Consider the following 23,853-nt stretch of genomic DNA (forward strand, 5'->3'; position numbering starts at 1 on the left):
AATGATGGACTTGGTTTTGTAGGATCTGATTTTTGTCCCCGAGTGACAATGTGGGACACCCTTATTGATTTGTTTGGGCGACGATCAATAATGCCATTGACGGTCAGAAGCCACAGAGGAGGCAGCGATCAACAAAACATTGCAGACATGTTTGTGGTGTCGTTTTTATTTTGGGAAGCTTTTGATGGGTGAATAAAATGAATTGTTGGATGACAGATGAATCGATAATCGATTTTTTGGCTGACAGCCCTTCAAAGCCTGGAATTAATCTACAACGCAGACCAAGTGCATTTTATAATTTGCCTTGATGGGTGATTTCATTATTTATGAAAAACAGAGGAAAATAATAATAATAATCCATTTTATTTCTAAGCGCCTTTCAAAAATCTCAAGGGCACCTTACAGTCAGAGGATAAGTTTTTCTGTGGGTGAGCAGCGGCAACCACACGCGCAAGTGTTCACTCAATACAATGGAAATATTCTTAACTCATTCACTGCCATTCATAAATGTATTCGGGAATTGAAAGTCAAAGTCAGCTTTATTGTCAAATATGCTAATATGCATGACATACAGCACAGATGAAATCAATGTCCTCTCGGACCCAGCATCCAAGGCATGCAAGGCACTTATAACGTGGCTAAAAAGACATACAATTGACAACGGACGAATACATGTAATTTCTGAATGTAAAGTGAGGTAGTGCCGTATGTAAAGTGAGGTAGTGACATATGTAAAGTGAGGAAGTGACGTATATAAAGTTACATAATGTAGTAATTACTTCCGGGTTGAGTGAACGCTGGCGCATGTGGCTGCTGCTGCTCACAAACAACAAAACTTATCCTGTGACTGTAAAGTGACCTTGAGAGTTTTGAAAGGCGCTTAGAAATGAAATTTATTATTGTATTATTATTATTATTATTATTATTAATGCAAAAACAAACAACAAGAAAGGGATGAAATGAGGTCTTGCAGAAAAAAATGAGAAAGAACAAAAAAATAAAGTTCAGGATGATAGTACAGCATGTAGCGTGTACTCAGAGTTTGGTGAGTGTGGCAGTGGGAAGGGGCAGGGTGGGCAGGGCTGGAAGGGAGTTGAGTCTCCGGACTGCCTGGTGGCAGAAACTGTCCTTGTGCCTGCTGGTCTTGGCTCGAGACTCCGCAGTCTCCTACCCAATGGCAGCAGGCTGAAGAGGCTGTGCGAGGGGTGGGTGGGATCGCCAGCGATCCTGATGGCTCTGCGGCTGAGGCGGGTGTTGTAAATGTCCTGAAGGGGGGGTAGAGAGACACCAATGATCTTCTAAGCTGTCCTCACGATGTGCAGCAGAGTCTTACGGCAAGACACGGTGCAGGCGCCATACCACACGGTGATACAGCTGGTCAGGATGCTCTCGATGGTACCGCAGTAGAAGGAGGTCGTGATGGAGATCGGGGTTCCAACTCTTTTGAGCTTGCGGAGGAAGTACAGGCGCTGGTGGGAACTCTTGGCCAGTGATGCCTTGTTGTGGCTCCAGGACAGGTCTTCGGATATGTGCACTCCCAGGAACTTGGTGCTGCTCACTCTCTCCACTGCAGCACCGTCGATGGTTAGTGGAGCATGCTGGGGGCGCACTCTCCTGAAGTCCACAACCATCTCCTTCGTCTTCTCCACATTCAGACGGAGATTGATGTCCTTGCACCACGTGGCCGGGCGGCTGACCTCGTCCCTGTAGGCTGTCTCCTCGTCGTTGTTGATGAGGCCCACCACAGTCGTGTCATCCGCAAACTTTATGAAGAGGTTGGCCTAGGGGGCCCCTGTGTTCAGTGTGATGGTGTTGGAAGTGTTGTTTCCAACTCTGACTGCCTGTGGTCTCCCCGTCATGAAGTCTCGCAGCCAGTTGCACAGGGAGGTGCTGATCCCCAGTTTGCTCAGTTTTTCGGTGAACTGTCAGGGGATAATTGTGTTGAATGCTGAGCTGAAGTCGATGAACAGCATTCTGACGTAGGAGTCTCTGGTCTCCAGGTGGGTGAGCGCTGTGTGGAGAGCAGTGGAGATGGCATCATCGGTCGAGCGGTTGGGCCGATATGCAAACTGGAGAGGGTCATGGTTGGGGGGAAGGGCAGCCTTGATGTGGTTCATAACTAGCCGCTCGAAGCCCTTCATGAAGATGGGAGTGAGTGCGACCGGGCGGTAGTCATTGTGGCAGGTGGGGGACGACTTCTTAGGGACCGGGATGATGGTGGTGGCTTTGAGGCACGTGGGCACAACAGCCTGGCTCAGAGAGGTGTTGAAGATGTCCGTGAAGACATCTGTGAGCTCCTCAGCGCAGTCTCTCAGAACACGGCCAGGAATGCCGTCGGGACCTGGGGCTTTGCGTGTGTTGGTCCCTCTGAAGGATCGCCTCACGCTGTCCTGGGACAGTGTCAGCACCTGTTCGGCGGCAGGTGGTGGGGTCTTCTGTGCTGGAGTGCTGTTGTCTGCCTCAAAGCGGGCGAAGAAGTCATTCAGCTGGTTCAGCAGAGTGGTGGAGTTCTCGCAGGTCTGTGGAGAGGGCTTGTAGTTTGTGATGGTTGTATCCCACGCCACAGGTTCCTGGTATCTCTGCTGTCTCTGAAGTGGTTGGCGATCCTCCTGGAGTGCTGTCTCTTGGCCATCTTGATGCCGCGTGACAGGTTGGCCCTGGCTGTCCTCAGGCCCAGCTCATCGCCAGCTTTGTAGGCGGCGTTCCGAGCCCTAAGGAGCCTGTGGACTTCACCCGTCAGCCATGGTTTCTGGTTGGCCCGGATGGTGACAGTCACGTCATCCATGCACTTCCTCATGTAGGAGGTGACAGAGTCTGTGTACTCTTGGAGGTCTGTGGTGTTGTTGTAGGTGGCCGCTTGTCCGAACATGTTCCAGTCGGTGTTGGAGAAGCAGTCTTTGACTGCCTCTGACGACCCATCAGGCCACACCCTTATCTGCTCCTTGACTGGTTTGACGACTTTGACAAGTGGCCTGTATGCGGGCATTAGCATGATAGTGGAGTGGTCCGAAGCTCCTAGGTGGGGAGGGGGTAGGCTTTGTAGGGTCCTTTGTGTGTGGTGAAAACATTGTCCAGAATGTTGTTACCTCTCGTCGGAAAGTTAATGTGTCCATGGAGATGTGGAAAAACACTTTTCGGGTTGGCGTGGTTGAAATCGCCAGCCAGGATAAGGAAAGCATCTGGGTGGGCTGTCTGTTGCTCGCTGATGTGCTGGTAGAGTTCATTCAATGCCGCGCTCCTGTTGTTAATTGAGCTTGGGGGGATGTAAACTGCTACCAGCAGTATGGCACTAAATTCCCTCGGCAGGTAGAATGGCCGACATTTAATGACCATAAGTTCCATCAGTGGTGAACAGTGTTTGCATACCACAACAGCGTTGCGGCACCAGGCATCACTGATGTAAATACAGAGTCCCCCGCCGCGAGTCTTCCCCCCCCTCGATGAGCGCTCTGTCTGCCCGGAAGCTAGTTAGCTGAGCCAGCTGGATGGCACTGTCTGGTATGCTGTCGGTCAGCCATGTTTCCACAAACACAAGAGCACAACACTCACCCACGGTCTTGGAAGTTGAGCGGAGAAGTCTTATGTAGTCCATTTTATTGTCCAGCGAGCGCACGTGAGCCAGGATGATGGTAGGAATGGTCGGCTGGTGGGGGCTAACCGCGAGCCTAGTGCGGATACCTCCACTCTTTTCCCTCTTCTGTTTCCTCATACAGCGCTTGTGGCGCCTCCGCTCTGGGTTGGGTGCAGGAGTGGAGGTCGGTGGAAGAGTGGGGGTCAACGGACGAGCCGACTTCCTGAGCAAGCCATGCTTGCGTAGCACTTCTGCTTCAGCTGGTTTTGGTTTTAAAAATGAACTGCCGATGTCGAGCAGAACCTCACGGGAGTAGCTACGCCTCGGGTGTAGCGAGCAAATGGAGACGAACATTTACACGAGTGAGACAAACATAATAAACACGAAAACAACAATTTTCCAGGAGAGAGAGGAGCCGCTGCGTGTTCACGCGCCGCCATCTTGGAAAAAAAATATGACCTAGAACGCCATTTCCAAATTTGTTCGGGTTATGTTTTTTCTTCCTCTCCATGAGTTGTAACGTTACCGTGTGGGAGGGGTTTGTGTGTCCCAATGATCCTAGGAGTTTTGTTATTGGACTTCTGTGCTCGACACGGATTGTCTATAACAAACACTTTATTCAAACATAAGGGTATCCATATGTCCACGTGGCACCACGACTGACTTTATAGTTGTATCATCGGATTTGCGCCCTCATGTTTTGGACACTCGAGTGAAGAGAGGGGCGGAGCTCTCAACTGATCACCACCTGGTGGTGAGTAGATTCCGTTGGTGGGGGAAGATGCCAGTCCGACCTGGAAGACCCAAACGTGTTGTGAGGGAACGTCTGGCGGAATCCTCTGTCAGAAGGAGTTTCAACTCCCACCCCCGGCAGAACTTTACACATCTCCCGGGGCAAGTGGGGGACATTGAGTCTGAATGGACCATGTTCCGTACCTCCCTTGTTGAGGCGGCAAATCGGAGTTGTGGACGTAAGGTGGTTGGTGCCTGTCGTGGCGGCAACCCCCAAACTCGCTGGTGGACACCAGTAGTAAGGGATGCGTAAAGTTGAAGAAGGAGTTCTACCGGGCCTACATAGCCTGTGGGACCCCTAAGACAGCTGACAGGTATCGATTAACCAAGCGGAATGCAGCCTCAGTGGTCGGCGAGGCAAAAACACAGGCATGGGAAGAGTTCGGTGAGGCCATGGAAGCCGACTTCCGGTCTGCTTCGAGGAAATTCTGGTCCACCATCCGGCATCTCAGGCAGTGCACCACTAACACTGTGTACAGTGAGGATGGGGCGCTGCTGACCTCGACTCGAGACGTCGTGAACCGGTGGGCAGAGTACTTCAAAGACCTCCTCAACTCCACCAACACGTCTTCCTTGGAGGAAGCAGTGTTTGGGGACTCCGAGGTGGGCTCTCCGATCTCTGTGGCTGAAGTCACCGAGGTGGTTAAAAAGCTCCTCGGTGGCAAGGCCCGGGGGTGGATGAGATCCGACCGGAGTTCCTAAAGGCTCGGGATGTTCTGGGGCTGTCCTGGCTGACATGCCTCTGCAACATTGCGTGGTCATCGGGGAGAGTGCATCTGGATTAGCAGACCGGGGTGGTGGTCCCCCTTTTTAAAAAGGGAGACCGGAGGGTGTGTTCCAACTACAGAGGGATCACATTCCTCAGCCTTCCTAGAAAGGTCTATTCAGGGGTTCTAGAGGGGCCGTCGGAAAGTCGAGCGTCAGATTGATGAGGAAAAGTGTGGTTTTCGTCCCGGCCGCGGAACAGTGGACCAGCTCTACACCCTGAGCAGGGTCCTCGAGGGTGCATGGGAATTCGCTGAACCAGTCTACATGTGCTTTGTGGACTTGGAGAAAGCATTTGACCGTGACCCTCGTGGAGTTTTGTGGAGGGTGCTTCGGGAGTAAGGGGTAAAGGAATGCCTGATACGGGCCGTTCGGTCCCTATATGACCGATGTCTGGTTCGCATTGCCGGCAAAAAGTCATAATCGTTACCGGTGAGGGTTGGGCTCCGCCAAGGCTGCCCTTCGTCATCGATTCTGTTCATAACCTTTATGGACAGAATTTTTAGGCGCAGCCGAAGCGTTGAAGGTTTCCGTTTTGGTGGCCTCAGTATAGCATCTCTGCTTTTTGCAGATGATGTGGTACTGTTGGGGCCTTCAAGTGGAGCTAACCAACCCTCTCTTGAGCGTTTCACAGCCAAATGTAAAGCGGCTGGGATGAGAATCAGCACCTCCAAATCTGAGACAATGGTTCTCAGTCGGAAAAGGGTGGAGTGCCCTCTCCGGGTCGAGGAGGAGATTTTGCCTCAAGTGGAGGAGTTTAAGTATCTGGGAGTCTTGTTCACGAATGAGGGTGTAAGGGAGCGAGAGGTTGACAGGTGGATCGGTGCGGCGTCTGCTGTGATGCGGACTTTGTACCGATCTGTCGTGGTGATGAAGGAGCTGAGCCAAAAAGCAAAGCTCTCAATCTACCGGTTGATCTACGTCCCTATATGTTACATGTGGAGGGGATTAAACATTCTAATGGCTTCCCCAAATTCATAATGGCCCTCGACAGGAAACCAGAACTACAATGTGGCCCGTGGCAAAAAAATGACTTTGACACCCCTGGTCTAAGGTTTCTTACGCTCCATTGAATGTTTATGTAGTCCTAAAACTCCATGTTCTGTGGGTCCTGAAATTCAAGTGACAATGAGAAAAACCCTGGCACGGGAGTGGACACATTTTTGCACATCGTTTGGCAGTGAATGAGTTAAAGAACAAAATGTGATTACGCACAACAACAAGCCTTCAGCCGGTCCTCCTTGAAGGACGTCGGACACCACGATGGATGTCTCGCCACTCTCCTCATTTGGGTTGTCGCGCCCTCCCGATACAGCGATGCCAAAACCCATTTTCGGATCCTGAGAAACAAGAAAATTAGACGGTCATCAAATCTCTGCCATCTGCGTGCGAGTCAAGAGCGTGAGCGAAAAAGCAGATCCATAATCCCGGCGGTGTGTTTCAGCTCCCGCCGTATTATCGGAGGCTGCGTGTCATTGTGAGGGAATTTAAAAGGGATTTTTGACCATGTAATTACATGGCTGCCACATAGGCCAAGCGGCTGCTGTTCACTGCGTCTGCGATTCAAAGCCTCGTGAATCTGAACATTTGCGGTTTTACAAGCTACAGGAAAAGGACAAAGTGAAAGGTGTGAGCCAACCAAACGCTAAAGTCTACCTGCCACGGTTGCTGATTGCGCTGATGAGATTACTTCAGAGATTTGTCAAACCCTTTGGCTTTATCCCTTCCATCAGTACGCAAAACCGCTCTATGGGTTTGATTCCCTCTGTCTTGAGCAGATGGCCCAAGCAGAGGACAGAAGTAAACGGACAGACGCAAAGCCACCAAGGTTTACTTTTTGGGTTAAAATAACCAAATCAAATAAATTCTACAGATGCACATCGTATGATATATGCAGGACTGTGAGACTAACAAAGGTTAACCTCATCTAATTTGAAATATTTAATCTATGTTAATTGTGAAGGCGTCTAGGTTGATTTCTGACCCTGGTAGCAAATGATGGTGGAAATGTGATTGGTTAAATGCTTAAAAACAAAAACACACATGTGGAAGCAGCGCAACAGAAGAAAAGGAAGCTGGAACCCACCTATTTATAATAATAATAATAATAATAATAATAATAATAATAATAATAATAATAATACATTTCATTTTAAGCGCATTTCAAAACTCTCAGTCTGTGATTCAGTATTTTTAGGCCAGCAGAGAAGGCCCTGCAGGCCCTGACTGCCCACCACTACTCAAGAGTTCACAAGAGGAAGCATGAGAGGAAATAAATGGGTCTGATGAAAAAAAGAAAAAAGAAAATAAAAAACTCCCAAGGCACACATGGTTATATGAGTCAGATGTTCATTGCCAATCTAAAAATAGTAAATTTGCTGTGTCTATAATTTGTCATTTAAACAGCACATAAAATCATGATAGCTAGCCAGCGAGATACAGTAGCTAATAAAGAGCAATAATAATAATAATAATAATGCATGGGGCGGCTTCACCGGCTTCACAGTGCAGAGGTCGCCGGTTTGCGTCCCGGTCCGGCCTCCCTGTGTGGAGTTTGCATGTTCTCCCCGGACCCGTGTGGGTTTTCTCCGGGTCCTCCGGTTTCCTCCCACACTCTAAAAACATGCATGGCAGGCAGATTGACCACTCCAAATTGTCCCTAGTTGTGAGTGTGAGAGTGACTGTTGTATGTCTTTGTGTGCCCTGCGATTGGCTGGCAACCAATTCAGGGTGTCCCCCGCCTCGTGCCCGAAGACAGCTGAGATAGGCTCCAGCAACCCCCGCGACCCTATTGAGGAATAAGCGCTACGGAAAATGAGATGAGATAATAATGCATTTCATTTATAAGCGCCTCTAAAGGTCACTTTACAGTAACAGGATAAGTTAGATAGCTAGCTCGATAGCTCCAACTGCACAGCTGTTGAACTCCCAATAACAGACAATTACCTCTCGGGTTTAGGCCCTTATATTATATATACTTATATTATACTGGACAGTCGGGATATATATATATATAACCCCCTACTGTCCAGTTCGGCACCGCCATGTCTGGACAGTAGGGATATATATATATATATATATAGGGGCTAAACTACCAGTAAGACGAAGTTTCTTGGATAAGAAGCGAAACGTCCGACACCTTCAAAGAAGTACAGATGACGGCTGAAGAAACCTTTTTATCGATGGACCACTCCTGTATGACTGAGAGCTTACACAGACAGACCGTTACCTCGTTACATGTAACGTTTCCATCACACGCTCCACTAACAAAACACCCCATTCGATCAACCTTTCAACCTCAACCTTCAACCTCAACCTTTGTAACATCACTGTATAAACACACCAGCTGGAAATACAGTAAAGTCTTGTTATATCGATATCGGATATATCGATAGCCCCGGTTATATCGATACTATTTCTATGCACGCACGGAGATTATTACATGCAAACAGTCCCGGTTATATCGATATTTTTTCGAACTCCCTTGAATATCGATATAACGAGACTTTACTGTGCTTTATACTTTAACTGTATAGTGCCACTTAGCAGTTTTTTTTGACGACGATACTAGTGCAGCGTATTCTACCGGAAACAAATTCCTTGTGTGTTCTACATACTTGGCAATAAAGATGATTCTGATTCTGATTCTGATTCTGATTCTGATCAAAGGCATCAACCCGGACTCCCTTGCTTCATTGTTCGCCTCATTATCTCTGGATCCAAGCTTCTCTCCTGATGAACTGGTTTCCCGCCACAACTCGGACCTCAATGACATTGTCAACACGGTCGCTCCTGTCAAATCCCGCTCTGTTTTATTTACTCGTTATGCACCCTGGTTCAATGCTCATCTCCGCTCCATGAAATCGAAAACACACCAGCTTGAAATACTTTATCGTAGAACCAGACTCACTGTTCACAAAGATATCCCTCTACAATCTCGAACCTCATAACTAAATCCAAGAATTATTCCTGTCAATTGGATCCCCTCCCAACAGTTCTGGTCAAATACTGCTTGCCATCTCTCCTTCCATTAATTTCGGCCATTATTCACTCCTCGCTGTCCTCAGGTATTGTCCCTGTCCCCCTCAAAACACCGTCCTTTTATTTCCAAAATCTTAGAAAAAGTTGTGTACTCCCAGCTACACTCTCACCTCTCCCAGAATGATCTCTACGAACCATTACAATCTGGTTTCCTCCCCCTCCACAGGACAGAATCAGCTCTCTTAAAAGTCACGAGTGATCTTCTTTTGACAGCTCACGCCGGTTTGCTCTCCATCCTCGTCCTTCTTGACATCACTGCAGCTTTTGACACCATTTCTCATCCCATCCTCCTTGACAGATTTTCCTCCTTTCCTCCTCTTTTCCTCCTTATGGATCGCCCCTGCGGTGGTTTCACTCTTATCTCTCTGGCCGCTCCCAGTTCATCCAAATTCCTTCACTTCACAGACCTCTCCTGTATCTTCTGATATATAAATAGATTTTTGGGCCACTTAACTGTTGTAAATTGAAAATGGTATTGTGTTAAATGCAAATGGGGCAATCAGGCCAGTCGTAGACCATAATCAGTCGGGACAATAGAAGTAATCAGTGTAGCCTCAGGAAATAGTCCTCTGCTCTCCCCAACCTATCATAGCAGAGGTCTGGCACCGCCAGCTCTGGACAGTAGGGATATATAGGGCCAGAGATATCAGCAAAATTTTAGTTCGCTGACGAAGCCTCTTGGATGAGAAGCTAAACGCCCGACATGACGGCTGAAGAAACCTTTTCATTCTTGTTGGATGGCTCAATTTGAACCAGGAAAAATCCTGACATATTGCTAAACAAGTAGCGGCCAAATGAACCACCCACACACAACCCCCCACCCTCCGGCTTAAAAAAAATGTCAAGGAGAATAAATGTTGGTTTCTCTCGGTGTGCGCTGTTTGTTTTGTTTGTTGGATAACCAGAGCGTGTCAGTTTGTATTTGTACGTTCGTTGTGAATCCCAACAGGCTCTGTCAAAATGTTCATGAGAAGGACAAGAAGAAGAAGAAAAAGAAGAAGCGGGGACGGACTCACCCTCTGCAGGGTCACCGTGTACTGCTCCCAGACCATCTCCTCCATAACCGGGTTCTGCAAAGAAAAAGGCGAGATTACCATCGGCGATTTCATTTCATTGCATTGCTTAATCATAAAATGTGGGATGTCGTGATCAGAATCAGAAAACCTTTAATGGTCCCACAATGGGGAAATTTGCAAAAAAAGGCACTTTGGTCGTCTGTGCCGTTGTGACATAATCACAATTGCAGTTTGACTTTAGAATTGTGATATGACTCTGATAAGGTTGTTTCGCTATTTTTTTTGGAGTTCATGATATTACAGGTAACATCCGACTTACGACCAACTCAACTTACGACCACCCGTACTTATGACCACGACCTCCAGACCCTATTTTTAACATTTTAATTCTACGCCTGGCACCGCAACGCGCTAGCAGGGCGGCAACGTGTACGACAATTTTGGCCAGCCAGCATCTCACTCTCGCACAGCAACCGGGGAGTTTGCCATCATTTAGCATCTGAGTCTCTATTCAACATTTTGAATGGATTTCGACTTACGACCATTTCGACTTACGACCACTTGGTCGCAACGGAACTCGGTCGTAAGTCGGATGTTACCTGTATTTGTTGACGCAAAGTCATTTCAAAAGAACAACGAAAATGAACGTGAAGACAAATAATTGTCTTCTTAATGTTGCGAGTACGCACAAAATTCAGCGTTATTTTTGAGCAGCTGGACATCTGTAATTCGAGCACACGTCACTCATATGTTGTCTCGTACGCAAGCTATCATCGCTCTTCGCCATCATTTAAAACAAACAACAAAAACGACCATTTCAAGCATTCACAATGGCATATGATTGCTTGCGTGCACTGTTTGTGGAAAAACAAATGAATAAACAAATCGCTAAATAAAGAAATTAATAAACAATTAAATAAAATTAAAATTAAAAAAATTATAAATAAAATAATAAAAAATAAGTACAAAAACATATGACATAAATAAATACATATAAATAAGTAAATTACTATATAAACACATAAATACATAAAAACATAAACAAATAATCAAATAACTAAATACACAAATAAATAAACAGACAAATAAGTAAATAAATACATAAGAGAACAAATACATGAACACACAAACAAGTAAATAAATCAAAACAAGTACGTAAATAAGCAAATAAATAATTAAATACATAAATACATAAATTACTCGAGAAATGATGAAATAAATAAATAAGAAACTTTTAAAATGAGCAGAATAAATAAATGAATACATAAACAATCAAGTAAATGAATCAACAAATACACAAAACAAGCAAATAAATAAATAAAAAGAGAATAAAATAATGACTCCAAAAACAAACAAGTAAATAAATACACAAATGAATAAATAAATAAATAAATAAATAAATAAACTATTACGTTTTTCTACTTCTGTCTTTCCTTTAATCTTCCTTTCATAACTTTGCTGCTGCGAAATGTCAATTTCTTCAATGTGAGCCGAATAAAGGTACATCCAATCCAATCCAAATAAATGAATCTTCTTCTTTTCCTTTCGGCTTTTCCCGTCAGTGGTCGCCACAGCGAATCAGTCCTCCATCTTCAGAGGTTTGATTCGCATGTTTGTTTTGGCCAAGCTTTTACATCGGATGCTCTTCCTGACACAACCCTCTGTATTTATCCAGGCTTGGGACCGGCACAATAAGACACTGGCTTGTGTCCCCTTGTTAATAAAGGAGTCAAATATAAATAAATCACAGCAACCACTATAGGATTTGAGCTTTTGCAAAGTACTTCCTAGATATTCTTGACAATCTCCAAATCAAAAAGATAAAACTATAAAAAGGTGACACGCTGTTCTATTATTAACTGAACTCCTCCACCGTCGTAGTCAACGTCGCGCCAATTGATTTGCAGCCAACAGCTAAAAAGAGAACTGATGGAAAAAGTTCTCCAATGGAGTGGAAAAGACTCACGAGTCCCTGCAGGATACGGATAGTTTTGACGGCGTGGGCCCATTTCCTGTGCAGGTTGAGGACGGTCTTCATTTCTGGCCCTTTCCTCCTTCTCTTGCTAGCCGCTGTCTTGCCCTGATCACCGGCGATGCGCGCCACAGACTCCTCCTCGGCCACAGCTGCACAACCACCAGCTGCTCTCTCCTCGCATCTGCCTGCCCGCCTTTGACGTAAGCGTGATTCTGCTGGCCTACATTCGCCGCAAATCCCAGCGTTGGTCGGCGGGGTAAACATACAACCCAAGTGTGGTTTTGGCCCCGGATGCTGGGCGGTGATTAACCTTCTGACTGCACATGGCGTGGCCCGGCAGCCAACCGGCATTTCCTCACTTTGATTCAATGATACTTTTTCTTTTCTGGAGACCACCGGGGCGAACAAGCCAACGCGCTTGACGGAATGACAACTCCAGTTAGAAGCAAGAGAGCGGAGTTTGCAAAATAAATAAATAAAAAACGGAAAAGTAGCCTTCAAAGAAACATGTTCAGTGACATTATAAGACTTGGCATTAACCCTCATCATGACCCACTTATCTGATCATTTGGCCGACAAGGGAATAAACAGCAGCGGGGAAACTGTGCTGAACATGCAAATAGATAGATACGAAACTTTATTTCCAGGCATTATTGCCATCATCATGAAAAAATATAAATACAGGGATACCTCAGCTTACGGACGCGTTGGCTAACAAACTTTTCGGCTTACGAATATTAAATTCACGAGAATTTAATATTGGCATACAAACTATTTTTCGGGAAACACACAGAACGCAACAATGAGTGATGTGTCGTTCGTGAACGAGCCCGTTGTCCAAACAAGGAAATGGGAGCGGACATTTTTTGTCCTCTATTCCCCGCCCCCAGTCTTAAAGCTGCACGTGATTGGTCAAAAACGCAGCAGTGAGAAGGGGTTTTACAGAAACACAGAGCTGCAAACATTAAAGAGACAGGCAGAATACAGAAAGAGAGAGAGAGCAAGAAAATGAATAGAAAACAGTCAAATTTGGACTCGTTTCAACGTTGATAGTTCAAAGGCAGAGTGTAGGCTGCAAGGTTAAAATATCCCATCAATCAGGCTCCACAAATAACCCGCACAATCCTTCTATACACTTGATGCAAAAAGCTATCAACCCAGCTAAACAGATCACAATTGATGAGGAACTAGGCAAAATTATTGCAGCGAAAGCACGCTAACTTCACTCGGATGTCGTCAAGAGTCAACCTGGAAGTTCGTCATCCATTGATGATTTCAAGGCTAGCCACGGATGGTTCGAGAGCTTTAAGTGTCGTACAGGGATTCATAGTGTCATTCGTCATGGTGAGGCAGCCAGTTCTGACGACAAAGCTGCCAAAGCTTACAAGGAATCATTCCTCAAGATGGTGAAAGAAGACGGCTACGTTCCTCATCAAGTGGTTCATGCCACTCCATTCCATCAAGCCATCGACCATCTCAAAGGTAAATAAAATGACTTTATTATACAGTAGTTCATTTAGTTAATTACAATACCATATCACCTTTGCCACTCCATTCCATCAAGCCATCGACCATCACAAAGGTAAATGAAATGACTTTATTATAGAGTAATTCATTTCTTTAATTACAATACCATATCACCTTTATTATACATAAAATAAGGTATATTTTGTGTAGTTTTTAGGATTAGTAAATTAGAAAGTAGAAAATTATGTTTTATGGGGACCTGGAAACGGATTATTCTCATTTTAATGGTTTCCTATGGGACACACTCTGTCTGGGAACCAATTAAGTTTGTAAGCCAAGGTATCACTGTCAATACAAAACAAAAACATTTAACAGATTTCTTTCTGGATGCAAGCATTAGCTTCTATCCTTGTTGTGATGTTCAAAAGTACCAAAAAAAAGACCGAAAACATTATTTTTGTATTTTTTTTGTGTTTACATTTGCAACCCAAAAACTTTTGGCAAATGTTTGTGCTGTAGTTTCCCCAAGCCATTATATAACAACAATTTCCCTCAACGAGAGGGAGGGTGAGGGGGGTTGAGGGTAATGTCCAAGTCCAGGGTCACCGTTTGAAATACAAAAGAGTATTAGAGAGGCGCTTAAATTATTGTGTCCATCTGCTAAAGCAAATACAATACGGTGGAAAATATTTCTTGCAAACACTCACAATTCAATCAACTGTCCTAATCTCTGCTTGTGTAAATAAATGGATGACACAAATAACCAAGCGGTCTAACGTTTGCAGACGTTGATGGCAAGGCGACAAACACGTGAATGATGGATATCGATGCGAAAAAGGTATAGATTACACTTCATCATTATTGTGTGCAGAAAGAAAAATGTCGAAAATATTGTCCGAGGTCGCCACCTGGTGGCGAGATCGCGCAAGGCAATGAAGGATGCTCGTCGAGGTCAGTACAAAACAACGAAAAAAACGTGAGCTTGTAAACGTGGAATGTCAAGGTTTTAGTTTGCAAATACGATGACGACATTCACGAACTGCAACTCGAGCGTTTCATTGAAGATCACGCGATTTTTGAGATGGTCAGCGATGAAAACGCAACGTAAACGTTGAAAGCTATGCAATAAGTTATTTCTGTTTAATAACAGCCACATTGGAGACTTGGCATGAACATAGCATGCAGTACACGAACGCGATACACGGCAGGTGCAACAACGCCCAGTATGACTTTGCGTTTCCTTCCAATCACTGTACGATTGCGTTCCCGTAATAAATCACGAATATGGCGACGTGGATAACACGGCATAGTGATCAGTGTTGTAAAACGAACACCACAAAGAGATGCAATACTCACGCTGAAATATTGAGTGGCATATCTGCCCAAGGAGAGCAGACCCCCTCCGTTCACAGGCATCACGCACTTAGCAAAGGCTCAAGATTTCAGAATCGGTATACTCCAACACTATTTTACGCGTTCTAAGACAAACTGATTGCAGTACTGGAAGCAGAAAATGCAAATCCCAATTTACATGCTGCGATTCAAATAACTAAAAGGGAGAAAAAAAGTTCTCAATCGTGCAAAAAAAGTAGCACGGAGAACGCTCGGCTCGGGACAGATGATACCAAATGGCAGCCAACCACGGGGGGAGCGAACCTACATCAAACCTTGGCGTTCGTGTATGCCAGAAAACTACATCCAATGTTTGACATCGCTGTCCTTTTGTGAACACACATATATTACGGTGATTATCATAAAATTTGAAGAAAAAAAGTTTACTAATGCTAATTATAAATTGTGGTGACCAAGAAAACACCACCGCGATGGATCAGTCCAAGATTCGTCCAGATATTAGGGGGCAACCTGCCTGCTGGCTGTCCTGCTGTATGCCTTCCAGACTAGTGATGGGAATTTCTGGCTCAGCTCACCAAAAAGATCCGGCTCTTTTGGCTCCCAAATGGCTCCTCAGTTTTTTTAGTTGCTTAAATTAATTAACTACCAAAATCATGTAAAATAATGTGAAAAACGAATGACTCGTGTAAAAAATACACAATATCAAATATTTTTATTTATATGGCTTTATTTATATGTGCACAGAGTGGATGCTAACTTTCACTTTCCCTGTGGTTACTCTGGTCTGATGATCAGCTGTCACTAATTGGCTTTTATAATAATAATAATAATTCATTTCAAGTGCCTTTCAAAACTCTCAAGGTCACCTTACAGTCACAGGATAAATTTTTCTGTGGGTGAGCAGCGGCAAGCACACGCGCCAGCGTTCACTCAACCCGGAAGTAACTCAAATAGATAGAAAGCTAGCTAACTAGCTAATAGCTAACTAGCCAGACAGCTAGCCAGATAACCAGGCAGCTATTGTATAGCTAGCAAGATAGCTAGCAATATAGCTAGCGAGATAGCCAGATAGCGAATAGATAGCAAATAGGTAGCATATGAGCAAAATTTATAACAATGGCAGTTGAAGGCAAGCAAAAGAACATTATCAATGAAAGACAGTGATACCTTGGCTTAGGAACTAAATTGGTTCCCAGAAAGTGTGTGTAAGGCGAAAATTATGTCTTCCAAACATTAATTTCCCATAGGAAACCATTCAAATGAGAACAATCCTTTCCCAGGTCCCCATGAAACATAATTGAATAATAATAACAGCATAATGTGATAACATTTGTCCACTGAACCTGTCAATACAAAAGAGATATCCCTCATGTTAGCTACCAAAGTTATTTGAACAGATGTAAAGATGTGCTAACTCTGCTAAATTGTTTGAAATACACCTTTTTTTAGTTGTGATGATACTTTTTTCACTATGATGTAAAGAGAATTTTGAAGAGAGCTTGTAAATTTAATGTATTACTATTATTATTATTATTATTAGCTATCTCTTAGCTGGATAGCTTTCTATCCATTTGAATTACTTCCGGGTTGAGTGAACGCTGGCGCGTGTGGCTGCCGCTGCTCACCCACAGAAATAAAACGTATCCTGTGACTGTAAAGTGACCTTGAGAGTTTTGAAAGGCGTTTCTAAATGAAATGCTTTGTTTGTTGGTGTTGTAACATTATTATTATTATTATTACTAGTTGACATTTTTTTTGCTATGCTTAGAATAGCTTGTTTTCTATCCTTTCACCCCCTCACCCCAATCCCCTTTCAAATTGCTGCTGTGGATGACAAATTTCCCCATTGTGGGACGAATAAAGGTTTTTGTGATTCTGATTATTATTATTCCACTGATCTCCGGTGACCTGCTCAAATGGCTCCAAAACAGTGCATGTGTTGTGCAGTACCTCCCCAGCTCCTCTGCTAAGTTCTCCGAAATGTGTATTTCATTTTCTTGAACTCAAAACAATCCAGCAGACATGTCCCCTCTTTGAAACTTTCAATAAAGTGGCATGTAACTGACATGTAGGATGTCGTGGTTCAGGATGTCCAGCAATCAGTTGTGAGACAAAAAGCTATGGCTTTTTTGACCCGTGTTTGGACTGCAGCATGTTCTTTGTCATATATGATTCTGGTATGATTCTTTGAGAAAGTCTTTTCAGAATCAGATTCAGGAAGCCCTTTCCTGTTTCATGTGTGTGCTACTGTTTCTCTAACCACTCCTCGTTCTCCTCACTGCTGGGTGTGTCTGTAATTCTCCCGTCCCGCCTCCCCCACGGTTCTTGACCAATCATGTCCGGCTTTAACCAAAGACTGGGGGCGTGGAATATAGGGGAAAAAATAAGTCGTCTCCCATTTCTGGCTCCTGGTTAGGAGCAGGCTCTATTTGTTCACTTCTGAGATCCGGCTCGTTCGCGAATGACACATCACTATTTCAGACGATGCAACACAACTAAGCAGGAAACACAACAAATCGCCACTAAATTAGATTGTACGTTCACTTCATCTTTAGTAAGCAATCGATTATTTAATTGCTCGTCAACATTACTGTACCAACCTCCTGAATGGTGCCATTTTTGGACCAATGACTCATTCGGCTCATTTGCTGTATGTGACAAGACGTCACTGCAGAAGGCCAAAGAAAATCTGTGTAGTCGCTGCACAACATTTCTGAACGAGGAAACAAAGAACAACCTAGTTCCACATCAAGACAACAATGTTTGGATAAGGTCAAGGTCATCTAAAATCTCTGTTGAGGTCAGACAGAGCCAAACAATATAACAAAGGAGCCATTGAATAACAGCACACAATGGTGTGTGTGCACCGCTTTCAGCGCTATGTGAAAAATGCAAAAGTACTTTGTATGAATACACTTTATAATAATGATAATACATTTCATTTATAAGCGCCTTTTAAAACTCTCAAGGTCATTTTACAGTCATAGGATATTTTTTCTGTGCGTTCACTCAACATGGAAGTATCTCAAAGTTAGAAAGCTAGCCAGCTAGCTAATAGATAGCCAATAGCCAGCAAGCTAGATAGCTATATAGCCAGCCAGATAGCTAGATAGCTAATAGATAGCTAGCCAGCTAGACACTATAGCTAGCTAGAGATCTCTTTAGCTAGCCTTTCAGCGCGAGCAAGCTAGATATCTATATCTCTCTGTGTATTTATCTATGTATCTATTTCTTTAACTATTTATTTATTTACAGTAGTGAAATTGGCTTACAGGAAGTATATGACGTATTTGTATGAAGAAGAATAGTTGCCCCACTTAATAATCATAATAATAATACATTTCATTTATAAGCGCCTTTCAAAACTCTGAAGGACACTTTACAGTCACAGGATATTTTTCTCCGCGGGTGAGCAGCGGCAGCCACACGCTTCAACCTATTTGTTACATTGTGTGCATTTGTTTCATGACTTTGGTCTTATCTTTGGCAAAGCACATAAAACGCCACCTAGCCCGAACGTCTAACAAATCTTTTCCTCTCAATACACCTACAAAATACTACGCTTGATATTTAACGTCGTTGAACAATTCGCCACGCAAGCGGCATTCCGTCGGTCCACTCGAATGCAGATCAGCTTCTCTGGCCTCAATAATTACCATAGTTAGATAAAAACAATGAGGAGGAGAAATGCCTTTCTGCTTAATTATAAACGTGGATGGAGGAGGGGGCCACAAAATAATAATAATACATTTCATTTCTAAGCACCTTTCAAAACTCTCAAAGTCACTTGACAGTCACAGCATCAGTTTTTCTGCGGGTGAGCAGCGGCAGCCACATGCGCCAGCTTTCACTCAACCCGGAATAACTCAGATAGATAGAAAGTTAGCTAGCTAACGGATAACTAAGAGATAGCTAGCTAGATAGAGAATAGATAGCAAATATATAGCAAATAGATAGCTAGCTAGGTAGCCAGCTAGCTAGTTAGATAGCGAATAGATAGCAAATAGATAGAAATCGATAGCTAGTTAGGTAGCCAGCTACATAGCTAGCTAGACAGAGAATGGATAGGAAATAGATAGCCAATAGATAGATAGCTAGGTAGCCAGTTAGCTAGCTAGATAGCGAATATATAGTTATTTTAATCTACAGTAAAGTCTCGTTATATCGATATTCAAGGGAGTCCGAAAAAAATATCGATATAACCGGGACTATCGATATATCCGACCCTGTTTGCATGTAATTTTCTCCGTGCGTGCATAGAAATAGTATCGATATAACCGGGACTATCGATATATCCGATATCGATATAACGAGACTTTACTGTATTTCCATTTCTTCCTCCCAGTATCTGCGAAATAGTATGTAAATGCCATATCTTGCATATTCCTTGAGACAAATGTATGAACCGATAAGGGCTATTTTTCACATTTGAAAGACTGTTCATAAATCAATCAAAAAACATCCCTTTCATCCCTTTGCTGATGTGAAATGTAAATTTTTTCACTGCGAGACTAATAAAGGCAAATCCAATCCAAAATGGGTTGGAGTGTTCTGACTGTGCTATACACTGTGCTAGTTTGCACACACTACATTTAAAGGACAACCGACATCACTTTTTTGTTTCCTAACTGACATCAGAAAAACGTTTTATAGCATCTAGAATACCCAAAACACGCAGTATGATATTTTTAGTCAAATGCAAAACACCAATAAAAATGACTTCAAGTGTGCTGAAACTGCAAAAAAATCAAAACCGGAAGTGGCCAGTTTCAGAAGGTCCCGCCCCCTTGTTCGTGGTGTCTCGCCAAGACGTCTTGCCTTGCTCGAGAATCAAAACACTGGCTTCAGATAAGGAGAAGATGCTTTTTTGTTACTCATCCAGTTATGAATATGATTCAAATAGTTCTGAAGAGGAAAGCAGACATGTTTGCAATCGATTAAAAATTTAGTCCGTGTCATTTTGAGGCATCAGGGGGGGAAATGTCGCACCGAAAAAAAGGCAGAAGATGGCGACAAAGCTCCGTGTGGAAATGGCTCAACATTTTTGTCACAACACACAAGGATTCACCGTCGCATTATTTATGTGTTTTCCTTCTAATTTCACCATCAACACGGATCAACACGGAGTTTTCAGACCAAACAAAGTACCGTAAAATACATTGACGTGATCAAAGGACTGCTACAGTGTGTCCTTTCTCGGTCAGGGGCCTTCAGTGACGTGACGTGAGGACTCGTCACCAACTCAAAAACAAGACTTCCGGAATATTCAGCACGAGTCTTAAAACGTAAAATATAGCTATATGCCGTGGAATATTTGTAAAATACACTCAGTAGAAGTCATTTGAAACGATTTGACAAACTATGGACACAACTTGTCCAGAGACGTCAGTTGTCCTTTAATGCTTTAGTATATCCGGACCAAACACTCCCTCCAAATGCTCCTGGCCCGGCCCCTCTGTCAAATTTTAGAACCCATTGTGGCCCGCGAGTCAAAAAGTTTATCCACCCCTGAAATAGATAGCTAGCTAGATAGCAAATAGATAGCAAATATAGCAAATAGATAGCTAGCTAGGTAGCCAGCTAGCTAGTTAGATAGCGAACAGATAGCAATTAGATAGCTAGCTAGGTAGACAGCCTTTCAAAGCTCTTAAGGACACTTTACAGTCACAGGATCAGTTTTTCTGCAGGTGAGCAGCGGCATCCACACGCGCCAGAGTTCAACAAAAAGAGTTCAACATGTTCAAAGTGAAGGAGATAAGCCTGGGAAAAGTGAAAGAAAGTGGAGGTTTTGTCATTCGTTTCACTCAACATACCATCATAATCGCAGAGAAGCTGCGTGACGACAGGCGTCGAAGATACAAGTAATGAGCTTCTTGGGACCAGCAGAATTTGCGGTTGGACTTAAAAAGAGCAGCGGCGTTCGTTTGGTCAGATCCAGGCTGGTGGTCCCTGCGAAAGAAAAATCACATTAATTGTATATTTGAAACCAAAGAAGATTCACCAAAGAAGATTATACGTTCTGAGGTCACAATTCTTTCGTTTTGCTATGGTTGAAGACGGTAGCAAAATGGCGTCTGCTACACTGCAAAACGGGAGCTGGTCACGTGACCAGGTCACGTGACCAAGTCAACCAACGGCGCGACCGATACAGATTTCGATAATGGTAGTACTGTATAGAAACCCCTAAGCAAATATCGATTTTCCTTAAGTATCTTTTGTATTGATATAAACATAGCAAAATGGCCGGTGGGAGATGAAAAAGAGCACCGTAATAACCGGATTATCGTAATAACCATGAATCGTACTAAACAGAACTAATTATACATAAAAAGACTAGAAATGTGCACAGGAAATAAAAATAGTATCGTAATAAGCAGTATTATCAATATAACCGATATCGATATAACGAGACTTTACTGTATAAGATGTGGAGGGGATTAAACATTCTAATGGCTTCCCCAAATTCATAACGGCCCTCGAGAGGAAACCATAACTACAATGTGGCCCATGGCAAAGAAATGACTTTGACACCCCTGCCTTGGACGCTCTTTTTTCATCAGAAAACATAATTAATTCCTAAATAATATGGGTCTGGAGTTATATGAACTTGAAATGAGGGCAGCTGTCCAAAATACAATGCGATACATACATATTATTATTATTATATAGGGCTTGAAATTTATTATTATTACAGTAAAGTCTCGTTATATCGATATCGGTTATATTGATAATACTGTTTATTACAATACTATTTTCATTTCCCGTGCACATTTCTAGTCTTTTTTATGTATATTATATTATTATGTATATTTATCGAGTGCAACAATCACTGTTTTTCATGTTTGTACATGCTGGCGTCTGTGGTTTCGTGTGTATAGAACAACGTGAGGATTTTGCATTGGTTGCATTTTTGAAAGGAAATAGTCATTAAAAAGACGTTTTTATTTTATGCACAAGTTTATTTTTCACTTCACTACTGTACAAAAAGCATGCTAGATACGCAATTCATGAACCCAATGAGAAAATTACATGCCATATCAAAGCTCCCCCATTTATGTATTGCCCCCCCCCCCCCCCTTTAAATGCAGTTTGGCGCAGGACGGATATATCGATAGTCCGGTTATATCGACATTTTTTCTGAGTCCCGAGAATATCTATATAACGAGACTTTACTGTATTATTATTATTATTATTATTTTAACAACAGCTGAAGCTGGAACAAAGCACTAACATGGAAAAAAGAAAAATGCTACCCCCTTGTGGAAGGGAAAAAAAAAAAATCGCCAAAGGCCATGGCTAGCGCTTTATCGGGCCTATTTAAAATCACATTTTCTGCATAGCTTTATCTGTTGTTTCCATTTATAATTGTATTTTATTTATTATGGTATCTGTTTTTCTTTCGATGCTTCTCTGTGACTGTAAAGTGTCCTTGAGAGCTTTGAAAGGCGCTTGAAAATAAAATGTATTATTATCATTATTACTCAAGCATGAAAAAACAAAACCAGAACTAATTAGTGTATGGTGTTCTAAGGCACATTTTCCATTCCGGGATAAAAATTGTGAATGGCAGTGAATGAGTTAAAAAGAACTAGTATAAACTGGCATGTAGGCTGGTTCATGTAAAACAAGAAACAAATGTCACCATCAAATTCTCCCAATATTTTTTTAAAATCTTCTCTTTGCTCACAAGGTCTACAAAACTACTCATGTTGCAAAAAAGACCCAAAACACGCTGCCAAGAAAGTACGAGACCTTCATCAGAGGTAACAAACGGAGAATAGGAATGATGGTCCTAATTGTCACCATAACAAAGGCTGCAAAGAGCCATGAAAATGAAACAGACAAATCCCCGATGAGTGACTATTTTCAACAGCACGAAGCAGTAATCTCGCAGGTCCAAACATGTACGCTGATCTCATCTGATTTGTTATGCTCGCTATCCAATACCCAACGAGATTTGATTTATTTCTTTCTTTATTTTTTTGCTGATACGGGTATCTTTGTTTTGTGAGCGAGGAGATTTAGAATGCATGTTCCAGCCCGTTGTCGGTATACACGCAAACGGGTGAATATATCAGGAAAGGTAAGATGTGTGGAGCCAAAGCACTTCTGGAAGAAGTCACAATTTGACTCTGGCACAAATAAATAAATCCATAAACAAATAAAAGAATAAATAAATTAATAAATGAAATGAATAAAGTGAATGAATAAATAAATAACTAAATAAAAACATAAATAGATGAATAAAATAAATAAATGTATAAATGAAAAAATAAATAAATAATAAATAATATAATAATAAATAAAATAAATACATACATGAATAAATAAATAAACAACGTTATAACTAAATAAATAAAACAAATAGATGAATAAAATAAACAGGCATAAATAAATAAATGAAGAAATAAATCCCTAAATAAATGAAATAAATAAATAAAAAGGAATGAGTGAATAAATAAATGAATGAAATAAATATATACATAACATAAATAAATACAGAGAGGAATAAAATGTAAAAAAAATGCATACATAAATAAATAAATACACAACTAAAAAAATGCATTCATAAATAAACAAACAAATAAATACACAAATAAATGAAAAATAAGTAAAGGGATAATAAATAAATAAACAAATACATAAATAAATGAAAATAAATAAATAAATAAAGGAATGAGTGAATAAATAAATGAATAAAATAAATACCTACATGCGTACCACATAAATAAATACAGAGATGAATAAAATAAATAAATGCTTAGACACGTACATAAATAAATGAAAAAATAAATAAAAAAATGAACAAATTAATAAATACATACATAAACACACAAATACATAAACAAATGCATATACAAACAAACCAACAA

At 42.4% G+C, this 23,853-nt stretch overlaps 1 protein-coding gene across 1 annotated transcript in view; it reads right to left on the reverse strand.

The window, feature by feature from the left end:
* Positions 1 to 23,853, reverse strand: part of LOC148884169 (tight junction protein 2-like) — a 54,881-nt gene that overhangs the window by 30,009 nt on the left and 1,019 nt on the right. Inside the window, 3 exon segments of the mRNA XM_089021319.1 lie at positions 6,344 to 6,468; positions 10,186 to 10,239; positions 20,794 to 20,929. Coding sequence (XP_088877445.1) covers positions 6,344 to 6,468; positions 10,186 to 10,239; positions 20,794 to 20,929 — 315 coding nt within the window.

Source organism: Hippocampus bargibanti, linkage group LG18, assembly GCF_051943395.1.
Source record: "Hippocampus bargibanti isolate YZ-2025 linkage group LG18, ASM5194339v1, whole genome shotgun sequence".
Lineage (NCBI taxonomy): Eukaryota > Metazoa > Chordata > Actinopteri > Syngnathiformes > Syngnathidae > Hippocampus > Hippocampus bargibanti.